At 38.7% G+C, this 24,379-nt stretch overlaps 2 protein-coding genes across 5 annotated transcripts in view; one reads left to right on the forward strand and one right to left on the reverse strand.

Moving 5' to 3' along the window:
- The window catches only part of PPP2R2B (protein phosphatase 2 regulatory subunit Bbeta), a 713,296-nt gene extending 708,932 nt beyond the window's left edge, over positions 1–4,364 (reverse strand). For 3 of the 4 annotated variants that reach the window (XM_086412213.1, XM_086412212.1, XM_086412210.1), the window contains exon 1: positions 45–4,364. Coding sequence is in view for 1 of the 4 variants with exons in the window: in XM_086412223.1 (XP_086268349.1) it covers positions 45–99 (55 nt within the window). In the remaining 3 variants the exon portion in view is untranslated. The remainder of the gene's footprint in view (positions 1–44) is intronic. The other variant, XM_086412223.1, reaches the window with a different exon arrangement.
- STK32A (serine/threonine kinase 32A) overlaps positions 1–24,379 on the forward strand; it is a 137,553-nt gene that overhangs the window by 46,473 nt on the left and 66,701 nt on the right. The window contains exon 5 of the mRNA XM_086412236.1: positions 23,046–23,219. Within this exon, the coding sequence (XP_086268362.1) occupies positions 23,046–23,219 (174 nt within the window). The remainder of the gene's footprint in view (positions 1–23,045; positions 23,220–24,379) is intronic.

Consider the following 24,379-nt stretch of genomic DNA (forward strand, 5'->3'; position numbering starts at 1 on the left):
CGGCCTCCTTCTGGAGGCCCTATCAGAAAATTTGTTTTCCTTACTTTTCCAGCGTCCTGAAGCTTCCTGTGAGCCTTGGTTCATGGCCGCTGTTTCCATCTTCAACCCTCTGACTTTCCGCCTTCCTCTTCCATCTTCTAAGGATGCTTGTGATTACACTGGGCCCACCTGGTGGTGATGGTTCTCTCCTGATCTAGCTCTCTAGCCAGGCTCCTCTAAGCCCTTTTCTCAGCTAGGCCTCAACCTTGCCCTCTAAAAACTTCAACTAAACACTGGCATTGTTTCTAACAGCTCAAAGCCTCATCCTAGAATGACCCCAGCCCCCTAAAATGCTTTGCTGAGAAAACTCAAGTATGCCGTGAAAACTTACTCTTTGTTCCCCCACCAACCCCTCAAGCTAGCGCTCCTTCTCTGAGCCTCTGCGGGAAGGGAGGAGCCCAACTTCCCTACGTAGCATCATTTAACAAACCAGATGCGTTTCACATGGACCAACTCCACCTTCCCAGTTTTTGTAGGTTTTCACCTTTCTGACTCTTTTGAGCCCCAGCTCACGATCCTCCCTGTTCCCTCTTAAACAAATCAAAGTTGAGTTCAGTTCACACTGGACTCTTTTCCTATTGCAATACGATATAACTGACTAAAATGTCTCCTAATTACTTTAACCACTGTCAGCTTTGTTAAGTTAGGAAGAGAGATGATTAAATTAAGGGCCCTGTAAAGGGGAGATAATCCTGAATTATCCAGTGTTGTCATAGGAAGAAATTTTCCTTAGATTTGGCCCTGATGAACTCGGGTAGGTGTGGAAGAATGGAGTAGTTCCTGAAGATGAACTTAGCAAAAAACAGTGTTATTGTGTGGCCAACACATAATAATTGTTCCATATAGTTGTTGGCTGACTAATGGCCGAGAAACTAGGTCTTTATAATGCAAACATTCACTCATTCATTTACTCCTCAGTATTAAAAAGGAGTCCTTAGTTACAATCAACACACGGAGATATTAGAAAATCTAAGTTCAAGAGAGATTCATTGGAAGGATATGGGGTAGCTTACATAGTTATCAGAAGTAAAGCTTGAAGAAGTAGGTCTCAGGAGGGTGAGGGACAGAGGCAGCTCTGGGACTCTAGATGGCAGGAACTAACGGACAGGCTGTCTCAGCTGGGATGAGTCAGCTGTAGCCAATTTTCTAACCTTGCGTCACCTACTCAAGGTTCAGAATCCTGGGAGGGAATCCAACTGGCCTTGCTCAGAAAACGTGCCTACCCCTTGGCAAGAAGAAAGAGTGAAATAAATAATGACTCCTAGACTGTCTGCCTGAGCACTTGATAAATAATAATGTCATTCACTGAAGAGGGAGATCTGAGGAGGAACAGGTTCATTGTCAAAATAAAGAACTCTCTCTTCCCTGTGTTAGTTTTGAGCTGCGTCTTAGGTACCCAGATAGAGCTGTTGAATAGATGATGAGTCTGAAGCTCAGAAAAGAAATCCAGACTCCAAGGAAAAGTCCCACAAAATACTAACATGGGAATCATTGGCTTATAGGTGCTACTTACACCAGGGATTTGAAGAAAGCACCACTGGAGAGTAATTAGATAGAAGAAAAGGGCTGAGGATTCAAGACCTAGATCATTTAATAGTTCTGATAGAGGAGAAAGACTCAGGGAACTAGAAAAGAAGCAATTGCCAAAAACCTAGCCAACAAGTGAGGAATAAATCAGCAGACTGTGGCAATCCAGAGTCAAGGACACTAAGTACTTCAGAAAAGAAGGTGTATAAACCATTTCAAGTGCTGCAGAGAAGTCAGGAATGAGGAAACAATTGCCCACTGACTTGGGAAGATATGCATAGTGTGACCTTGATAAGAGCCAACGTCAAAAGTTTAGACAAAAGACTGAAGGGAGTAACTTGATGAGAACATGGCACTGTGTAATTTTCTTTTTGGAGGGTGGAGTACAAATTGGTTTTGTTGTGTTTTGAGATTAACCCATGTTGTCACAAGTAGCAAGTATGTTGTCACTTCTCTATTATAGTCCATTGTGTGAATATACCATGATTTATCTGTACATCTTAAAAATTTTTTTATTATGCAAAACAATGTTTAAAAATTGAAGTGTAGTTGATTCAGTGTGTTAATTTCAGGTGTACATCACAGTGATTCCTGTGTATATGTGTTATTACAAATTATTGAGTATAGTTCCCTATGTTATACAGTAGGTCCTTGCTGTTTATCTATTTTATATATAGTATATAGTAGTGTTTATCTATTTTATTGTTGATGGATGTTTGGGTTGTTTCCAGTTTGAAACTTTTACAAATAGTTCTGCTATTAGCATGCTTGTTTGTATCTTTTGGTAAACAAAAGTACTCATATTGGGGGGCATAAACCTAGAAATCAAATCACTGGATCCTAAGATTTATGTATGTTTACCTGGCAGATTTCCAAAGAAGTACCAATTTATATTCACATCAGCAAGATGTAAGAATTCAAGTTGGTTTTAGATTGAATTTTCCTAGTGACCTAGAGTTTGGGCACATTTTTATATGCTTACTGGCCATTGGGAACCCCATTTTTTTAAGTGCTTGAGTTTTTTCTCCATCTTTCTATGGTTTTTTGCCTCTTTTTCTCATTGATCTATAGAAGTTATTTATATATTCTGTGGTTGGCAGTTTAGGTGCTAAGTCGTGTCCAGCTCTTTGAGACCCCAGAACTGTAGCCCACCAAACTCCTCTGTACATGGAATTTCCCAGACAAGAATACTGGAGTGGGTTGCCATTTCCTGCTCCAGGGCATCTTCCCAACTCTGGGATCCACCCATGTCTCCTGTGATGCAGGCAATTCTTTTATCGCTGAGCCACCAGGGTTGGACATATTCTGTAAGTAAGTCTTATTGAGGATGTAAATTATTTGCCCAATCTGTGACTTATCTTTTCATTCCATAATGATGTTTTTGTAAATAAACATTAAAACTTGAATTTAAATATGGTATGATTTATCAGTCTTTTCCTTTATAGGCAGTGCTTTCTGTATCATATTTAGGAAATCTTTGCCCATACCAATGTGAAAATATCTCGTTTCCTAGAAGCTTTGTTGTTTTAGCTTTTATACTTAGATCTGTAACCCAGGATCAAGATTCATTTTTTCCCATGTGGTTATCTAATTAACCCTACATCATTTATTGAAGCTTTTTCACTTTCCTTCCTGCATCATAGTGACACATTTGTTATTAGTCAAGTCATCACATATGTGTGGGTTTCTAGGCTTTGTTTTATTGATCTGTTTGTGTACCTTGACATATTTTTCACACCACTCTAAGTACTATAGCTTCAGACTGGTAAAAGAATTCAGTAACATAATTCTTATTCTTGATTAACTTGATTATGGTTGGCTCTTTCCAATTCTATGTTGGCTTTTCAATTTGTATTTTAAAGCTGCTGGTATTTATATTGGGTTACATTGAATTTGTGGATTAGTTCAGGGAGAATGAACATATATTTAAACTATTAAACCTTCCAGTTTATCAAATACACACAGACATATATCTATAATTAAGATAACCCTTAATTTCTATTTTTAGTTTCAATTTTTAGTGTAGAGTTCTAGCATACTTGTCTTTAAATTTATTTCTAGGTATTTGATGTGTTTTGTGTGCGTGCTCAGTCACTCGGTCATGTCCGACTCGGTGACTCCAGGGATTGCAGCCAGCCAGGCTCCGTTATCCATGGAATCTTCCAGGCAAGAATACTAGAGCGGATTGCTATTTCCTACTTCAGGGATTTAATGTTTTTTACATGACTACAAACAGTAATTATCAAAATTAAATTTTCTAGTTGTTTGTTGCTTGTTTACCAAAATACAATTGACTTTCAATATTGACTTTGTGTCCAGTGACCTTGTTAAATTCTCTTATTCATTCTACCAGTAGGCCTATTGATTCTTTTGGATCTTCAAAGTTTATAATTATGTCATTAACTAACAATGACAGTTTTAGTTCTTCCTTTCCAACCTTCTTACCTTTTACTTTCTTGCCCATTGCATTTGTATTGAGAAAAATGCAGAGTATAGTGTACATCCTTATGTGTTTGTCCTGATTTCACAGGGAAGGTTTTCAGGATTTCAAGATTTCATATGATAACCATGGATTTGTAGATATCCATTATCACAATGGGCTTCCCTTGTGGCTCAGTGGTGAAGAATCCACCTGCAATGTGGGAGACCTGGGTTCGATCCCTGGGTTGGGAAGATCTCCTGGAGAAGGGAAAGGGTACCCATTCCAGTATTCTGGTCTAGGGAATTCCATGGACTGTATAGTCCATGAGGTCACACTTCACTTTCTTTCTTTCATTATCACTATAAAGTTTGCTTCCAGTCCTAATTTGCTATGTTTTTTTTTTTTATCATGAATGAGTATTAAATTTTGTCAAATGTGTTTTTGTTTTATCAAGATCATTTCTATCATGTGGCAAAGTAAATTAATTAATCTTCAAATCTTAAAATAACCTTGATCCTAAAATAAACCCTAGTAGGTCATGTCCTATCAAAATAAACTTTAGTTGTTCATGTCCTATTACAGTAAACCCTGGTTGGTCATGTTCTATTATCCCTTTGTATATATCACTAGACACCAGTACACATTTTAAAATATCTATTTATGTTTATTTTTATATATCAACATTTCTTTTATTATGTATATTATGTTTTTTTTAATGTGCATAAACAAGTTTAAATGCAGAATATGAGCCAATCTAGAGAAAGGACCTGGTAACGTAGGATAGAAAGGGGAAGATAGCCAAAGCGAGCTGTGGAAGGTAAAGAGATAGATGTGGTTCAGGGAACAGGTAAGTGCACTGGCCTTAGGGAGAAACCAGGGCTCTTCTTTCCTCGCACAAGAACAGTGAAAAGCAGTATGTAACTAGGTATTTCTAATGTGGTGGGTTTGTTGTTGGACAGATGAATTATTTCTCATGCCACTGCCTCTGTGACATATGAGTTATCAACTGAGAATGAAGAATGGGCCCAAGATAGGATTTGAGGAGAAAAGCTGCTAAGTGACTGAAAGTGTGAAATTAATAGAGAATTGCTGCTGCTGCTGCTAAGTCACTTCAGTCGTGTCCGACTCTGTGCGACCCCATGGACTGCAGCGTACCAGGCTTCTTCGTCCATGGGATTCTCCAGGCAAGAACACTGGAGTGGGTTGCCATTTCCTTCTCCTAATAGAGAATTAGGACTTTCTAAATATCTATTTCAGACTTGTGGTTATAAATGTACAGTGAATCCAATCAGCACTGTTTGTTTTTCTCCTTAGAGTTCGCTTAATGGATATTTGTTGTTTTTTTGCTGCTGTTTTAAAACATATAGGTGTGTTTAAGTTTAGTTGGGAAAGGTATCCTCACTATGACAGAATTTAATGAATTGAAAAATGTATTTTGAGGAGGTAGACTCAATAAATAGACTCTTGGAGGAAACTTGAGGAAATCATACATACATGAAACCTAAGACAGTTCATATCTTTTTGCTTTTTATACTTTTCATACAACCTAGACAGCACATTAAAAAGCAGAGACATAACTTTGTCAACAAAGGTCTGTCTAGTCAAAGCTATGGTTTTTCCAGTAGTCATGTATGAATGTGAGAGTTGGACTATAAAGAAAGCTGAGCACTGAAGAATTGATGCTTTTGAACTGTAGTGTTGGAGAAGACTCTTGAGAGTCCCTTGGACTGCAAGGAGATTAAACCAGTCAATCCTAAAGGAAATCAACTGAATATTCACTGGAAGAACTGATGCTGAAGCTGAAACTGCAATACTTTGGCCACCTGATGAGAAGAACTGACTTGTTGGAAAAGACCCTGATGCTAGGAAAGATTGAAAGCAGGAGGAGAAGGGGACAATAGAGAATGAGATAAATGGATGGCATCACTGACTCCATGGACATGAGTTTGAGAAAGCTCCAGGAGTTGGTGATAGATAGGGAAGCCTGGCGTGCTGCAGTCCATGGGGTCACAAAGAGTCAGACACAACTGAGCAACTGAACTGAAGACAGTTCATATTTTTGAGAGTTTATTTTTGAGGTGTTATGCTGAAATATTACATGTATGATTTCATGTATTTTCAAATACTAGTTCCTATACATTAAAAATAGTATTTGTCCTCTTATAAAGATGAGTAAATTGAAGATGAGAGGTTTGATTCCTTGCCAAACTACAAAACCTGAAAGTCATGCCAAGTCTAGATTCTAAATCCCACTCCCAAATTCTTTAAGACAGTGTTAACCTATATTTTATTTTAATGTTACTTATACATATATCATTACTTTCAAAACTCTAGAATTGAAGTTTAACAAATTGCACGAACTACAAAATCAATTAAAAAAATTTTCAAGAGTCTTTTAACATGATGAGTTATAATGTGTTAGTGAAACCAAATCACCATTTGTAACTTGATATATTCCAATTTGACATTAAAAAAAGAAGAAGGAAAAAAAAAACAATATGCCTGCTCCTGCTTCCCTGATAGAGTTCCAAATGCTGGATATCAGAACTGGAGATGGATGGAAAGCCTCATGAGATCAAAACATTTCTGAATGTTGGTCTAGTTTGACTGTAAACACTAGTCAGGTGAAGGGAAATGGGACGCATTAAAAACGGGAAGGGCATGGAGGACAAAGTAAGGATTCTGTATTTCGTAGCAGGGCTGGGTTGTCCTCTCCTGGCCCTGGAATTTTGAGACAGGGACAGCTAGGTCAGTAAGGACATAAATTGCTATTCTGGCCAAAGAGGCAAAGGAATAGACAATAGCAGGTGCCGGATGAACCTTTTCTCTCTCCACTTCATCCACTGGAGAAATCAATCAAAATACATGACTCAGCATATCCTGGAACCCTCTCAGCCCTGTCAGGGCCTGTCCAGCCACTTTTTGAATCACAGGTGGTAATTGGTGACCCATCAGTGACCTGAATTCATCCCACTTAGAGTGTCTGTCTGCAGGCAGTCTACAATTCTCCCGAAGCACAAAAAGTGGTAACTTCTGATATATTTTCTCCAGACCCCTGAAAAATTCTATGGGTAAGAATATAATTTAATGGTTCCTCATTATCATCTGAGCATGGGTCTTGGCTTTTCCTTTTACATGGCAGGGGCAGTGAGATGTTGTTTTTCCCCTTTGCTTGTTTACTGGCTAGAGTAATCTCTGAGGTACTATCTCAGGAGATTATGTAGAAGATAATAATAGTCATATTTTCCCCAGAGAAACTTCATAAATAACATCTCCAGAGCCTGTCCAGATAAGCTGATGGATCACAGAATAGCATTTAAAGCTCTGTCCAGAGAGAGGGCAGAGCTGGAGGAAAATCAGCTACTATATCACAATGTCAGGAAAATATCTGCAGTGTCTTAGGTGTGGTGTTTAAAATTCATCCACAATCTCTGTCATTGTGTAAATTATGGATTTTGGTTCATTTTCTCGGAGGCTATAGTTTATGGTTTGAATCAGGCAAGTAAGTATGTGTATTACTATCTCTGAGGTTTTTATGAGGCCCTGCAATCAAAGTCAGGTCCTTCTGTTAGTTTCTAGCACAATATCCTACACTTTTCCTTCATAGCCCTTATCATGTTTTATAACTAGATACTTGTGCAAATATTTGTTGTGTAGATGATTAGATTTAAGAAGAAGGAAACCAGGATCCTTGATTTACTCTTTTAGCCTCAGCACCTTGTATAATAAACATATAATAATTAGGTGTAAAATGGTCATTAAATAAACAGCTGTTCATCATGTACCAAGCTATTTGGATGCTGAGGTTGCTGATGGATAGAATGAGGAAGCATAAATTCCTCAAAGTGTTCAAATGAGGAACTCGGGTCAAAAAACAACAACAACAAAAAAACAATGGTTACAATACAATACAAAGCATCTTTAGCTAGGTTTCTGGAGTGTTCTATAACAGAGAAATGACTGGGTGCTCTGAAAGTACAAAGAGGACTAACATCTTATTTATATTTGGTGAGAAGAGGTTAGAAAAGACTAAAGTAGAGGATAAATGAAATCTGAGTCTTTATGTCTCCTGTGCTATGCTGTGCTTAGTCACTCAGTCGTGTCTGACTCTTTGCAACCCTATGGACTATAGCCCGCCAGGCTCCTCTGTCCATGGGGATTCTCTAGGCAATAATATTGGAGTTGGTTGCTATGCCCTCCTCCAGGGGATCTTCCCAACCCAGGGATTGAACCCAGGTCTCCCGCATTGCAGGTGGATTCTTTACCATCTGAGCCACCGGGGAGTAAAGCTATGTCTCCTGAGATGTACATAAAAGTTTCCTCTGGTGAAAAAAGAAGTTTTAATGAACATTTATCATAACTATTACATGGTAGTCTTCACATTTATTCTATGCACTTCCAAAAAGATCTATGTAAATTCTAAATTTTCCATGTTTATGAATTTTAGATATATGTTATTTTTTTCTAATTTTTGGCCATACCCTGCAGCATATGGAACCATAGTTCCCCAATAGGGATTGAATACATGCACCCTGCATTGGGAGGCAGAGTCTTAACCACTGGACCACCAGGAAGTCCCTGCTGCTGCTGCTGCTAAGTCGCTTCAGTCGTGTCCGACTCTATGAGACCCCATAAATGGCAGCCCACCAGGCTCCTCTGTCCCTGGAATTCTCCAGGCAAGAATACTGGAGTGGGTTCCATTTCCTTCTCCAATGCATGAAGGTGAAAATTGAAAGTGAAAGTGAAGTCTGTCCTACTCCTAGCGACCCCATGGACTGCAGCCTACCAGGCTCCTCTGTCCATGGGATTTGCCAGGCAAGAGTACTGGAGTGGGTTGCCATTGCCTTCTCCAAGGAAGTCCCTAGATATGTGCATTTTGAGCCTGGATATACTGTACATAGTCAATAAAGCAGAAATAGATGTTTTCCTGGAACTCTCTTGCTTTTTCGATGATCCAGCAGCTGTTGGCAAGTTGATCTCTGGTTCCTCTGCCATTTCTAAAATAAGCTTGAACATCTGGAAGTTCATGTATTGCTGAAGCCTGGCTTGGAGAATTTTGAGCATTACTTTACTAGCATGTGAGATGAGTGCAATTGTGCAGTAGTTTGAGCATTCTTTGGCATTGCCTTTCTTTGGGATTGGAATGAAAACTGACCTTTTCCAGTCCTGTGGCCACTGCTGAGTTTCCCAAACTTGCTGGCATATTGAGTGCAGTACTTTCACAGCATCATCTTTCAGGATTTGAAATAGCTCAACTGGAATTCCATCACCTCCACTAGCTTTGTTCATAGTGATGCTTTCTAAGGCCCACTTGACTTCCCATTCCAGGATGTCTGGCTCTAGGTGAGTGATCACACCATCATGATTATCTGGGTCATGAAGATCTTTTTTGTACAGTTCTGTGTATTCTTGCCACCTCTTCTTAATATCTTCTGCTTTTGTTAGGTCTGTACCGTTTCTGTCCTTTCTTGAGCCCATTTTTGCATGAAATGTTCCCTTGGTATCTCTAATTTTCTTGAAGAGATCTCTAGTCTTTCCCATTCTGTTGTTTTCCTCTATTTCTTTGCATTGATCACTGAGAAAGGCTTTCTTATCTTTCCTTGCTATTTTTTGGAACTCTGCATTCAGATGCTTATATCTCCTTTTCTCCTTTGCTTTTCGCTTCTCTTCTTTTCACAGCTATTTGTAAGGCCTCCTCAGACAGCCATTTTGCTTTTTTGCATTTCTGTTCCATGGGGATGGTCCTGGTCTCTGTTTCCTGTACAATGTCACAAACCTCCTCTTGATAAACCTATATGCAGGTCAGGAAGCAACAGTTAGAACTGGACATGGAACAACAGACTGGTTCCAAATAGGAAAAGGAGTCCGTTAAGGCTGTATATTGTCACCCTACTTATTTAACTTATATGCAGAGTACATCATGAGAAATGCTGGGCTGGAAGAAGCACAAGCTGGAATCAAGATTGCCAGGAGAAATATCAATAACCTCAGATATGCAGATGACACCACCCTTATGGCAGAAAGTGAAGAGGAACTAAAGACCCTCTTGATGAAAGTGAAAGAGGAGAGTGAGAAAGTTGGCTTAAAGCTCAACATTCGGAAGACTAAGATCATGGCATCTGGTTCCATCACTTCATGGGAAATAGATGGGGAAACAATGAAAACAGTGTCAGACTTTATGTTTTGGGGCTCCCAAATCACTGCAGATGGTGATTGCAGCCATGAAATTAAAAGACGCTTACTCCTTGGAAGGAAAGTTATGACCAACCTACATAGCATATTCAAAAGCAGAGATATTACTTTGCCAACAAAGGTCCATCTAGTCAAGGCTATGATTTTTCCAGTGGTCATGTATGGATGTGAGAGTTGGACTGTGAAGAAAGCTGAGCACCGAAGAATTGATGCTTTTGAATTGTGGTGTTGGAGAAGACTCTTGAGAGTCCCTTGGACTGCAAGGAGATCCAACCAGTCCATCCTAAAGGATCAGTCCTAGGTGTCCATTGGAAGGAATGATGCTGAGGCTGAAATTCCAATACTTTGGCCACCTCATGCAAAGAGTGGACTCATTGGAAAAGACCCTGTTGCTAGGAGGGATTTGGGGCAGGAGGAGAAGGGGACAACAGAGGATGAGATGGCTGGATGGCATCACTGACTCGATGCACATGGGTTTGGGTAGACTCTGGGAGTTGGTCATGGACAGGGAGGCCTGGCATGCTGTGATTCATGGGGTCGCAAAGAGTCAGACACGACTGAGCGACTGAACTGAACCGATACTGTACATATAAGATACACAAGAGTGGATGAGGTCATCTATGTGTTTTTGATGAAGGCATTTAAGGTGTTTTTTTCTTGGAGAATATTGTAAGGCTACTTATGAGACAGAGAAAAAGCATTTTATAAATTGCAAATCTTCTTAACTCTACTGCTGGATTTTCCTGAAGAGGAAAACTGGACAACATATTCTAGAAAGGGAATGTGGGGAATAGGTACTCTCAGAAATTCTTTGTGGGAATTAAAAATTATACACCCTTTATAGATATAAATTTGGCAATTCAGAGTCTAAAATTACATATTCCTTTACCCTTTGTTTTAATAAGCTTTATCTTAGTAAACCCACTTCTAGAAATCTACCCCAAAGTGGTTCTGGCCAAAATACAAAAAGCAAGATGCAAAAAGTTTTTCACTATTGTATCAGTAATAGCAAAAGTCTGGAAACAACCCGAATGTCCTTCAGTAGGAAACAGGTTGAATAAACAAGTAACATCCATAAAATTCGGCACTACACAGCTGAGAAAGGGAATGAGAAGTATCTCTATATACTATTAAGGTCTTTGGCTAGAATATACCTTTAAGTGGAAAAAGCGGTGTGACCTCAAAGTGACCTACAGATTCTATCTATATCCCTATCAAAATCTCAGCTAGATTCTTTTGCGGGGGGGCGGGGGGGGTGCGGGAACAGCAAGCTGATCTTAAAACTCATATACAACTTCAAGGGGTCTGAAACTCAAGAAACTCAAAGGAATAGCTAAAACAGTCTCAAAAGAACAAAGTTGGAGGGCTCCCACATGATTTCAAAACTTAATCCAAAGCTGCAGTAATCAAGACAGTGTAGAAGGCGCATAATGATAAACATAAAACTGAGTTGAGAGTCTAAAAACAAGCCCTTCATTTATCAATGAAATTGATAAATTTTTACCCAAGAAAATTCAATGGGTAAACAGTCTTTTCAACAAATGGTGCTGGGACAATGCGATATTCAAATGCAAAGAACCCCTACTTCACACTAACAAAAATGAACTCAAAATAGGTAATAGACCTAAAGAACTAAAACCATAAAAACTATTATTCTAAAAAATTGGAGTAGATCTTTGTTATCTTGGACTAGGCAATAGTTTTTTACATATGACACCAAAAGCACAACTAATAAAAGAAAAATATAGATAAGTTGGACACCATCAAAATTTAAAACTTTTGTTGTTCAAAGACATCATCAAGAAAGTTAAAAGTGGGAAAAATATTTGCAAATCATATATCTGATAAGGGACTTGCATCTAAAATATGTAAAGGATTCTTACAACTCAGTAATAAAAAGAAAGAAAACAGTTGGAAAATGGACAGAAGGTTAGAATAAAATAGATATTTTGACAAAGAAGATATGCACATGAAAAGATGTTCAACATCACTAGGCATTAGGGAGATGCAAATCAAAACCACAATGATATACCACTTCACACTAATTAGAATGGCTACTACTTAAAAATTGGAATGTACAAAGTGTTGGCAAGATAAGAAGTAATTAGAACCAGTGTGCGTTGCTGATGGGAATGTAATGTTGAAGTCACTGTGAAAAGGGGTTTGGCAGGTCCTTAAAAAGGGCTTCCTTGCTAGCTCAGATGGTAAAGAATCTGACTGTAATGCAGGAGACAGGAGTTCAATTCCTGGGTCAGGAAGATGCCCTGGAGAAGCGACTGGGTACCCGTTCCAGTATTCTTGCCTTGAGAATCCCATGGACAGAGGAGCCTGGCGGGCTACGGTCCATAGAGTCACAAGGAGTCAGGCACACTGAGCAACTATCACTTTCACTTCTTAAAAAGCTAAACATAGAAGTACCATGCAATCTAGTGGTTCCCATCCTAAGAATATGCTAAAATATTTGAAAGGGACAAGGACTTGTACACCAATATTCATAGCGGCACTTTCCACAGTCCTCAAAAGGTAGAAACAACCCAAATGTTTGTCAACAGATGAATGGAAAATCAAATTGTGGTATATGCATACAGCAGGATATTATTCAGCCTAAAAAGGGATGAAATTCTGATAGATACTGCATGAATAAACCTTGAAAACATTATGCTAAGTGAAATAAGCCTGATACAAAATTTCACTTACGTGAGGTACCTAAAATAGACAAATACATACACGTAGAAACAGAGGTTACCAGGGATTAGGAGAGGGAGAATTGCAATGTATTATTTTAATGGGTAGAATTCTTGTTCAGGGTGAAGAGAAAGTTCTGGAAATAGGTCATGGTGATGATTACACAACATTGTGAATGTATTTAATGTCACTGAATTATACACTTGAAGTGGTTAATATGGTAAATCTTATGCTATATGTATTTTACCACAATCAAAAAATATTTTTAGAAGTTATTAATAGATGAATGGAGGTATTAAAATGGAGAGGTATATTGACTTTTTCTCAATATACCTGGCTTTGCAGACTTGACTTTGACTTCATAAAATACATAAATATTTTATATAACTATAAAACAAAACGAAATTTTAAAAACAATCCCCTCAAATGGAATGCATATTGAAACGAACCCAAGCCTCTATCTGGTTTTGCCATATAATCACACAGAAATGTACTATTTCAAGTGACTTTCAGTGATTTTTAGTGTAATTATGCTGTAATGACAAAAAAGAATAGCAATTGCTTAAAGTGTTTTCAGTAATGGTATTGTTGAAGGTAATGTTGATATTGCTATTCTGAAAATGTTTTACATATATTATGGGATAAAGCGAACAGCATGGTGGGTAATATGTTAAAACCTTGAGAGATGTCAAAATCTTTGAGAATCAGGATTTTCAGTAAGGAAGAAGGGAGTTACTGCTATAATACTGATGAGATTAAGAGTTGCTATAGTCTTGAATATAAACGGAAAATGTCACTATAAATTTATGGCACATTTACCTTCAATTATTTTTGTGTAAACATATATATATTATGCATGCATGCATGCTAAGTCTCTTCAGTCATGTCCAGCTCTTTGTGAGCCTATGGACGTAGCCCACCAGGCTCCTCTGTCCCTGGGATTCTCCAGGGAAGCATATTGGAGTGGGTTGCCATGCCCTCCTCTAGGGGGACCTTCCCAACCCAGGGATCGAACCCAGGTCTCTTAGGTTTTCTGCATTGGCAGGTAGGTTTTTTTTTTTTATCACTTGTGCTACCTGAGAAGTGTGTATGTGTGTGTGTGTATATATATATATATATATATATATATAAACATATGGACGGAGGAGCCTGGTAGGCTGCAGTCCATGGGGTCACTAAGAGTCGGACACGACTGAACGACTTCACTTTCACTTTTCACTTTCATGCATTGGAGAAGGAAATGGCAACCCACTCCAGTGTTCTTGCCTGGAGAATCCCAGGGACGGGGGAGCCTGGTGGGCTGCCGTCTATGGGGTCACACAGAGTCGGACATGACTGAAGCGACTTAGCATAGCATAGCATACTTATATCAAGTATTTATATCTATTCCTAGCTCTGCCCATTGAAAAGACCTAGTAGCAATGACAACCCAATTGCAGCAAACACTTCTGTCATTCAGTCTGGAGGAGTAAATGTACAAGATCACCATGAATACCTTTTCATATCAGAAAGTCTTCTGATAGATTTATAGCTATCAAAACCTATGAGGGTTATTTCAAAATAACACGTGATGCAACTTGGCTATGTTCCAAAGGCCAAAAAACAGATATCAGTAAGAGTGATAAGATAACATCACACCCATGATTTCATTATGATTTAAAAAAACTTACTGATTGCTTTGGGAGGATGCTAAGAAACTAAAAAATCATTTTGAAAAGTGATAAAGACCTCAGCATTTGTTTTACCTTTCCTATATGAACCATACCTTAAGTAACCAAATAACTGATGAAAGCCTACCTCTCTTTATAAAAGTACTCTAGCTAAAATAAAAAGGAGAAATGATAGGACTCGAATATTACAAACTCTAAGGAATCTTTGGATCTAGGCCTTCAGGTGATTAGTGATTGATAACACCTTGAGAAGATAGACTTATTAAGTATATACCTCCTAATCAAAGTACACACCTCCACCTGTGGAGTAGTCTTGCCTCGCCCCACCCAGCAACCCTGCCCAGTCAAACCTGAATCTGGCAAACCTTAAGATCTAATAACCAATTTTTGCAAAATACAGAGCTGTGAAACAGAGAAAGACATGCCAGAAATGCGAACAGCAAAAATCAGACTTTGCTACTGTTTCAGGAAAAATGATTTAATTTCTTCAATAAAAAATTACTAGGAATAAAAGAATAGAAGAGTTTGGATAAGAAAGCTTTAGAATAAAAACAGGTTTCAAAGGCACATAAACCAAAGACAAAGTATGGACCTTGTCTGAATCCATTTTAAGAACCCAAATATTCTATAAAAGATCCTTTCTAAAAGCAGACAATTATACAATAATCAGTGATTTGTGAACACTGAGTATTTGACGAAAACTTCTAGATCATTAGTATAGATTAGAAGCTGACAGGTCTGTGTTAGTTCCTTTCCTGATGAGCCAAGATAACATAAATGATTTTTTCTTTTTTTAATTGAAAAATATTTGACATCTAACATTGTGCAATATTAAGTGTACAGCATGTTAGCTTGACACATTTATGTATTGTAATATGGTTGCTGTTGTGATAATCAGCACTTCTGTCATGTCATGTAATGATCTCCTTTTTCAGTGATTGAAATCACTAAGTTCTAATCTCTTAGCAAGTTTATTGATTATAATACAATACTATTTTCTATATTCACTATACTGTGTACTAGATTTCTGGGGCTTATTTACTTCTGGTTGCAAGAAGACAGAATATATCAGGCATATCAAGGTAGAAATATTTTTGTTGAGTTTATTAGGCCTTCTAAATATAAAAATAAAATGGCATAATCTTACTACTTAGATAACTGGTTACCTTATTTTCAAAAAGATTTTATGCATATACCAGCATATGTATGTAAAGTGTTGCTTTTCCTTTTATGGTTGTGTTTGTATAGCCTTTTTTTTCACTATATACTTGTATATACACTAAGCATCCATGTAATGTATCTTCCCATCACGGTATCTTTTGAAAATCATTTCCTATCAGAATATAGATTTGCCTCATTTTTGAAAAGTTGCTGTATAATCAGTAACATGAATATACTATAATTTATTCATATGCTTCCCTATTAATGGGCATGCAAATTGTTTTTTATTTTATATAATGTCCTGTGTATCCTTACATCTTGGTGTAATTTTTCAAATGTGTCTATGGTGAAATTTTCCAGCAGTGAAATTATAGGGTCAAATACCATGTGTTTTTCAAGAGGTGTTTCCAAATTGTCCTCAAAAGCACTCTTACCAAACTGCCTTCCCCCCGAGCACGTGAAAGTGCCCATTTCTCCACATTCTCACTGTCAGTGGCTCGCATCAAGCCTTGATCAAAGTCTTCTCACTGTGACACAGGAGGTGTGTAAATTCTCTCCCTCTTAAATGATACCAAAGCGAATTTAGATTCTTTTCTCAATTTAGTTCCCATGGTACCCTAGCGATTAACCTTTCTTTCAGCTTGTTGTGCATGCTGTGGCATTTCAGTTCAAACACAAACACACACACACCCTAAACAACTGGGCATAATTATTTATAAACTGTTGAAATCTGATTTTTATGAATATTAGGTTTTCAGTGTTGTCATGGCAAATTCATGAATAATATTGAGATGACCAAAAAGTTCATTTGAGTTTGTCTATAATATCTTACGGAAAAACCTAAACAAAATTTTGGCCAACCCAATACTCGGTTTGGTTCAGTTCAGTTGTTCAGTTGTGTCCGACTCTTTGTGACCCCATGAATCGCAGTACGCCAGGCCTCCCTGTCCATCACCAACTCCCGGAGTTCACTCAGACTCACGTCCATCGAGTCAGGGATGCCATCCAGCCATCTCATCCTCTGTCGTCCCCTTCTCCTCCTGCCTCCAATCCCTCCCAGCATCAGAGTCTTTTCCAATGAGTCAACTCTTCGTATGAGGTGGCCAAAGTATTGGAGTTTATAGTAACAATTAAATACAATAATACATAAAGTAACTAGCATGGTATCAGAACATAATAAGAGCTCAATTAATGGGAATCATGTTGATTATACCATTGATGACACATATATTCATAAAAGGGCACCCTCCTACACTGTTGGTGGGAATGTAAATTGGTGCAGCCACCATGGGAAATAGTACGGAGGTTCCTTCAAAAACTAAAAATGGAGTTGCCATATGATCCAGCAATGCCAATTCTGGGCATATACCCAGAGAAGACAAAAGTGCTAATTCAAACAGATACACATACCCCCAATGTTCCTAGTGGCACTATTTATAATAACCAAGACACAGAAGCAACCTAAGTGTTCACCAACAGATGAATGGATAAAGAAGTTGTGGTATATATATATATATATATATACACACATGCAATGCATATTACTCAGCCATGAAAAAGAACGCAATAATGCCATTTGCAGCAATGTGGATGGACCTACAGTTTATCATACGAAATGAAATCAGACAGAGAAAGACAAATATTATATTACTTACATGTGGAATCTAAAAAGTAGTACAAATGAACTTATTTACAAAACAGAAACGGACTCACAGGCATAGAAAATAAACTTGTGGTTACCAAAGGAAGGCAGGGGAGGGATAAATTGTGAGTATAGCATTAACAGATGCATACTACAATATGTGAAATAGATAAACAATAAGGATTTGTAGCAGAGGGACCTATATTCAATATCTTAAAGGATCAAAAAAGAATATAGATATATATCTATATATATGGGCTTCCCTGGTGACTCAGGCAGTAAAAAATCTGCCTGCAATGTGGGAGACCTGGGTTCAACCCCTGGGTTGGGAAGATCCCTGGAGAAGGGAACGCCTACCCATTCCAGTATTCTGACCTGGAAAATTCCATGCACAGAGGAGCCTGACCAGCTATATAGTCCATGGGGTCGAAAAGAGTCAGACACAACTGAGTGATTTTGACTACATATATATATATATAACTGAAAATCTTTGCTGTAGACCTGAAACTAACACAATATTGTAAATCAGCTATAAACCAGTCAATAAATATCTTCATATAATCATTTTATGTAAAATAATAGGAAACTGCATAAAATAAGTTAATCTGCTTAATACCAGAGCTATCTTACATTCATAGGTGGAAAAACGAAGGTAATTATAATATCTACCTTCAAAGTACTTCCAGGTACTGTTTTAAGCAATTTATGTGTATTTCCTGCACTTACTCTTACCAACAGCCCTGTGAAGTATGTACCGGTATAGATGGACATGCTGACGACTTATATAACTTGCTGCATCCAGTTTTAAAAACCTTAAAAGGCAGAACTCCCCTTAAAAGGGGATTTGAGCACAAGCAGTCTAACCCCAGAGCCAAGTTCCTTACCAGCATGCTATGTGCCACACTTTGTGCTAATTACTTTACAAATGTTATATCTAATTTGCTTTTTATATACAAATATCCTCTCTGAGTTTCAGTTTCCTTTAAGGAACTTGCTCTAAAGTCACATTTGATATTTAAACCTAGGCCTGCCTAAAGCCTATGCATTTTCCATTTGTATTTTCTATCTGTGTGTTTCTAAATGGATTCCATCTTTGATGAATCAGTATCTTTTTCTACAAAGCTGAGAACTTTTAAAAGTAATAACTGATATTTGTCCTGCATTTCCCATGCTTTGCTAGATGGAGACATCAGAACTGTCCCTTGCTCAGCTAAACTCTCAATGCAGATTTGACACCATAGCTCTGGAACAAACAGCAGGTTCCCCTAATAGCATAGTTTTTAGGGTTTTTTCTCTGTCACCCACAGGAAGAAATATTTTTCATCACAACCCAGGAGATATACTCAGAGAGACACACATTATATGCACAAACAATCTTTATAGTCTTACATGTTAATAGCATTTATGTTATTCAGTCTATTTTATTTTTTTTTAAGTGCTTGTTAAAACCAACCAAACTGACTTCACAACCATTAATGGATTATGACTCACAATTTAAAAAACATTCCATTGGAAAATATTTTATTGAGTTGGCCAAAAAGGGTATTCAGGTTTGTCATGACAGCTTATGGAAAAACCTGAATGAACTTTTTGGCCAACTCCATAGTTCTTTCCAAAGCTCCAGTTCCAAGCAGGTGAGTGACTGATTTGGTTGATGGCATAGTGGAAATGAAAGCAGTTAATCCAAAAGAATGAAGGGAAATACTTTCAAATTATGAAAAGTTGTGTGCACAAGAATATGGCATTGTGTATAATAGGAGACCTGATTTCATATGGAGTATTAGAAATGTCTCTGTGAGAAGTGTCCCTTGGGTTGAGACCACACCACAAGGCCAGGCAAGGCCACACCACAGCACAGTCTCCTAAGGCTAGAGGGGCATGAACTACTAGTTGAGGAATGGAAGGAAAAGATCTTCAAGATAAGTCTGGGGAAGTAAACAGGGCCAGATCACATAGGGTCCTGCAGACCATGGAAAGAGATGAAGGGGATTCCTGAGGCTGGAGAACATAAAACTCACCTTGTAAAAAGATAACCATGGTGTGTAGAATGGACTGGAGAATTTCAACATGATACAGAGAGCTGTGGGTAGTCTACCGCAATATGGTGGGGTTGGGTGGGGTAGGGTGGTAGTCTTTTGTCACTTATCTCCTCTCTTAGCGAGCAGACTTTACAATGCATTTCACATGCATGGGGACCAGACTTGCTAATTTTGGAGCTGTCAACTGAGAAATAAATAAGCCATGATACAGCATTATTTTAAAAGTAATGAAAAATGCATCTCTGAGACTATGGAATAAATGGCCAAGGTACAGGGAAGCTCTTACTCTTTTATGCCGCAAAAAAAAATCAGATTATGATATGAACCTTCATATCCTAGTTATTACCAAACTGCATTATGCTCACATATTTTACTGAATATAGTTCTGGAAATAAAATACTTATCTTCTCTCCCTCTGAGAGTATAGGATCTATGATAGAAGGCCTCAGATCTGATGTGTGAAAGGGGAAAGAGGATTTTTAACAGCCACACCTGGCTCCATGATTAAATAAATTTAAAATCTTGCTGAGCAAGGGAAGCATGGTGCTTCTCACCTGGGCTGCTTCTTTCTTTGATTAATCGTCCCCTGCTTGATCCAACACTGTTGTGAACTTGCCACAGTCGGCACCTTTATCAGTCCTTATTTTTGGATAAAAATAGCTTCGCCCAAGTTACAGTAAAAAATGTTTGTTCCCTCAGGGTGAATTTAATAAGACCTTTGTCCCCCACTTAAAGTTAAATGAAGTAATGGGAGAGGAGTTTTCTGGTCTCTGACCAGTTTGGGGACCTCCATCCTGCCTCCAGCAGGGAGCTGAACACAACCAGTATGTGACCCCACTCTGCCTAGGTTGTTTTCAGGGGCATCCAGTGATGCTCGTGGTTAGCGCTCTCTTCTCTCTCCTTTTGGTATCCAGTCCTCACCTACCTCATTTGCCAGCTATCCCAGTAAGACCCTGCTCACATGCCATGAGCCATCATTGTTTCTATTAGCCGAGGATAGCCTAAGGTGCAAATAGGTCTCAGGCAGGATTGCATATAATTAGCACATCCTTACTTCCTGAAAACCTGTAAAACACAATAGATATAACGTGTAGTGGTGCAGCTGGGAGGATTGTGAACCAAATCTCCCAGGTCCAGGCACCTATCCTGGTGCCCATTAAACTTGTGGCAGAGATACCCAGCCAGTCCTTGCATGAAGCTGAAGAATAACACTTCCTACACTTCTCACATTGTTACCAAGCACTTCCTGTGCTTCTATCTTAATCCCTCCCCACCCCAGTCTTCAGTGGTATACAGATTTTATTTGTTTAACAAGTGAACTCTGAGAACCTAGTTTTCATTAGAATGTTACTCCCTTAGATTAATGCTTCATTGAATTGCTCATTTTTCTTTTGTTTGAAAGTCTCCTCTTCCTGTAGCACAATGATCATTCTAAAGAAGAAAATGTACTCAGTACACTTCTTCCATCATTGATAGTCTACATTTGTTTCCTAAGCAAAGAATTTGTCCCTCGGCATTGGTTTGCATCCCTGGGCACTGCTTTGCAGTCTCTTAATTCTGTGATTCAAATAAAACTTTAAAATGTGATCTCTGTGACATGATGTCAAAAGAAACATGTCACAATAGTGTTGATACAGAGGGCTTTTTGTGACTAGAAATCATGTCTGTGCTTTGAGGAAAACAAAACAAATCAGAGCAGTTGGAATGCATTGGTACAGGAGGTTCTTTGCAAACAAGCAGAGGCCAATCCTGCTCACCTGTGTCTCATTTCCTCTTCCCATCCCTCCAGCTCTTGCTCCTTCAAGTCTGATCATGTGTCTTGCTTAACCCTCTCCAGTGTCTCTCCAGAATGCACAGACTCGTGAACAAGCTCCTGTCGGGATCTGCTCTCTGCCTTCTTCTCCAGCTTCCCCATCACACATCGTTCCAACAAACCCACACTCTTCTCCTTTCCCTCCTCGCGCTGTGTTCTGTCCCATGTCCCTGCTTAATCCAGGCTGTTCTCCTCTTTCAAATCTTATTTTTGGACCTAGAAACCCCTTCACTGCTACCACCTATTGGGTGTTTTATCTCATGTAAATTACTTAAACTTCTCTGGGCCTTGATTTCCTCCTCTGTAAAATGGGAGCATAAGAGCAGCATTGTGGAGTCAATGACACATCATGTGTAGAGTGCTTTTAGAGCCTGCCCCCGCTGCTGCTGCTGCTAAGTCGCTTCAGTCGTGTCCAACTTTGTGCGACCCCATAGACAGCAGCCCACCAGGCTCCCCCGTCCCTGGGATTCTCCAGGCAAGAACACTGGAGTGGGTTGCCATTTCCTTCTCAATTCATAAAAGCGAAAAGTGAAAGTGAAGTCACTCAGTCATGTCCGACTGTTAGCGACCCCATGGACTTCAGCCTACCAGGCTCCTCCATCCATGGGATTTTCCAGGCAAGAGTACTTGAGTAGGGTGCCATTGCCTTCTCTGCCTGCCCCAGAGAAGCCATCTAATGGAAACAACAGCCATGTTGGCTTTATTTTGTACTTATTATTGTCACCATCCTTCAAAATTTAACTCCGGTGTCTCCTGTGTTGAGAAGCTTTCCTGTCACTGCTCATCCCCAGGACTGAGTGACTTACTTCCCTTTTCTGTACACTTACTTCTTAATGGCTCTCTTTATATCTTTTTTCTTATCATGAGTGTGGTTTATGATTTGTTATAATGTTAAGTAATGAAGTTGTTAATGTGGAAAAATAAGCATGAGATGGTTCAAGGAGGCCTCATGACTCGTGTTTTATGGACCTTCTGTAGCAATGTGTTCAAGATATGATTGTTAATAACAGGTGAATAAATGGGGTTTTCTTCATTTTCTGAGCTTTATAGCTCTGTAGACTTACGGTTAATGGGTATTTATTGTATGCCAGGAATAACATTAAATATTATACTCATTGTAGCATTGAAACATATATATTACCAAATGTATTAATAAAACAGCTAGTAGGAAGGTGCTGTATAACACAGGGAGCTCAGCTCAATGCTCTGTGACAACCTAGAAGGGCAGAGTGGGAAGAAGGTTTAAGAGGGAGGGGATATATTTATATTTATGGCTGATTTGTGTTGTTGTACTGCAGAAACTAACACAACATTGTAAAGCAATTATCCTGCAATTAAACATAATTTTTTTTTAATGTTACACTCATCATATTTAGTCTTTAGTTAAAAGTAAAGTGTTAGTTGTTCATTCGTGTCTGACTCTTTGTGATCATAGATTGTAGCCCACCAGGCTCCTCTGTCCACAGAATTCTCCAGGCAAGAATACTGGAGTGGGTAGCCGTTCCCTTCTCCAGGGGATCTTCCCAACCCAGGGATTGAACCCAGGTCTCCAGCATTGCAGGCAGATTCTTTACCTTCTGAGCCACCAGGGAAGCCATACCACCACCAAAAAAAAAAAACTGTTACACACATCATAGTTAGTCTTTACTATAATCAAATGTGGAAGATCTTCTTATTATTTGCATTTGACACATGCAGAAACTGAGGACCTAGAACAAGTAATAGACCAGTACTCCCATAGCCTGGATTCTTAGCTCAGGAAAGCTTGGCTCAGGTCTATAAGATGTCCTTTGCCTCTAGGCCTCTTCAGTGTGTAAATGTATTTAACCCACTTGCATTTCTAATTCCTTTCCAGGTATTCCTTCCAAGATGAGGAAGACATGTTCATGGTGGTGGACCTTCTGCTGGGCGGGGACCTGCGTTACCACCTGCAGCAGAATGTCCGCTTCCAGGAAGACACCGTGAAGCTCTTCATCTGTGAGCTGGCCATGGCCTTGGACTACCTGCAGAGCCAGCGCATCATTCACAGGTCAGTCAAGTCCAAGGGGCAGCCTTGGGCTGAATGCATAGGAGCGGATGTGCAACTTGCTGCATTCAACAGGTCCTGATGGAACGTGACATCTAACTCTTACTTAATTCGTATAGCAATACTGGAGGTAGATGTCCCCAGTTTTCGAATAAAAGTAATACTGAGTACATTGAACTTAATTTCCCCAAGGTCACCATTAGTAAACAACAAGACCAGAGTTAATGAGTATTGGTGCTGTTTATAACTAAGCCTAGACAAAGAGAAGGAAAAATGACATATTGGGGCTTAATAAATATTAAATGAAGAAAGTGCATAAAGAGAAAGACATAGAATGGGTAGGAAGAAAATTCTTTGGAGAGAAAATTTGAGTCATAACTTCTATCATCCACCCTATAGTGAGTCCCTGGTGTGGGTGTGCTGCAGACAAGTCAGCAAAAGCAATGTATCTCTTTCACCTGGGGCATTTGTGTCAAAGACAAACAAATAACACAAGTAGCTATAAACCCAAACAGACAATAGAGAGAAAAGGATAATACTTGATATTTATAAAGGAGTTGGTAGTTTTGATGGCAATTTCCTGTATAGTATCTCACTTGATCTCTATAATAAATGATAAATGAGCAGAGCAGTTGTAGTTAGACCAGTATTAAATCTGAGATTTTGTGATTTGGAGACATTAAATTATCATCTAGGTTCTTTTTAAGAATTTTGAACCTAATCACCATCAAAGCAGCTACTGTTTACCTGGGTTTCCATATGCCAGGCACTGCAAGGTACTTTCATATATTATCCTATTCTATTCTCAAAACTTAGAGGACTCCACTTTTCATTACAGTACTCCCATTCTTCAGATGAGAAAAATGTGGCTCATAGATTCACCAAGGAGAAATCCTGACAAACAACGTTGCCAGATTCAAACCTAGATCTCTCTGATCCTAACATCAGAGCTCTGTCTGCTATACTAATCTGTATTTATTACATATATGAAATATATACCATAATACATTAAACATCATTAAGTGAACAATCAACACATGTGACTCTGCCACTGTCATCTCGAATCCTTGAAGAATCTGCTGAGTTTTTATGTCTCATTTATTAAACATTTGGCCAGATAGACTATTTTCCCACCATGAGTTAACATCTAGAGTTTGTTAGAA

The sequence above is a fragment of the Bos grunniens genome, chromosome 7 (genome assembly GCF_055505025.1).
Source record: "Bos grunniens cultivar Pamir isolate PY7600 chromosome 7, Bosgru_T2T1.0, whole genome shotgun sequence".
Classification (NCBI taxonomy): Eukaryota; Metazoa; Chordata; class Mammalia; order Artiodactyla; family Bovidae; genus Bos; species Bos grunniens.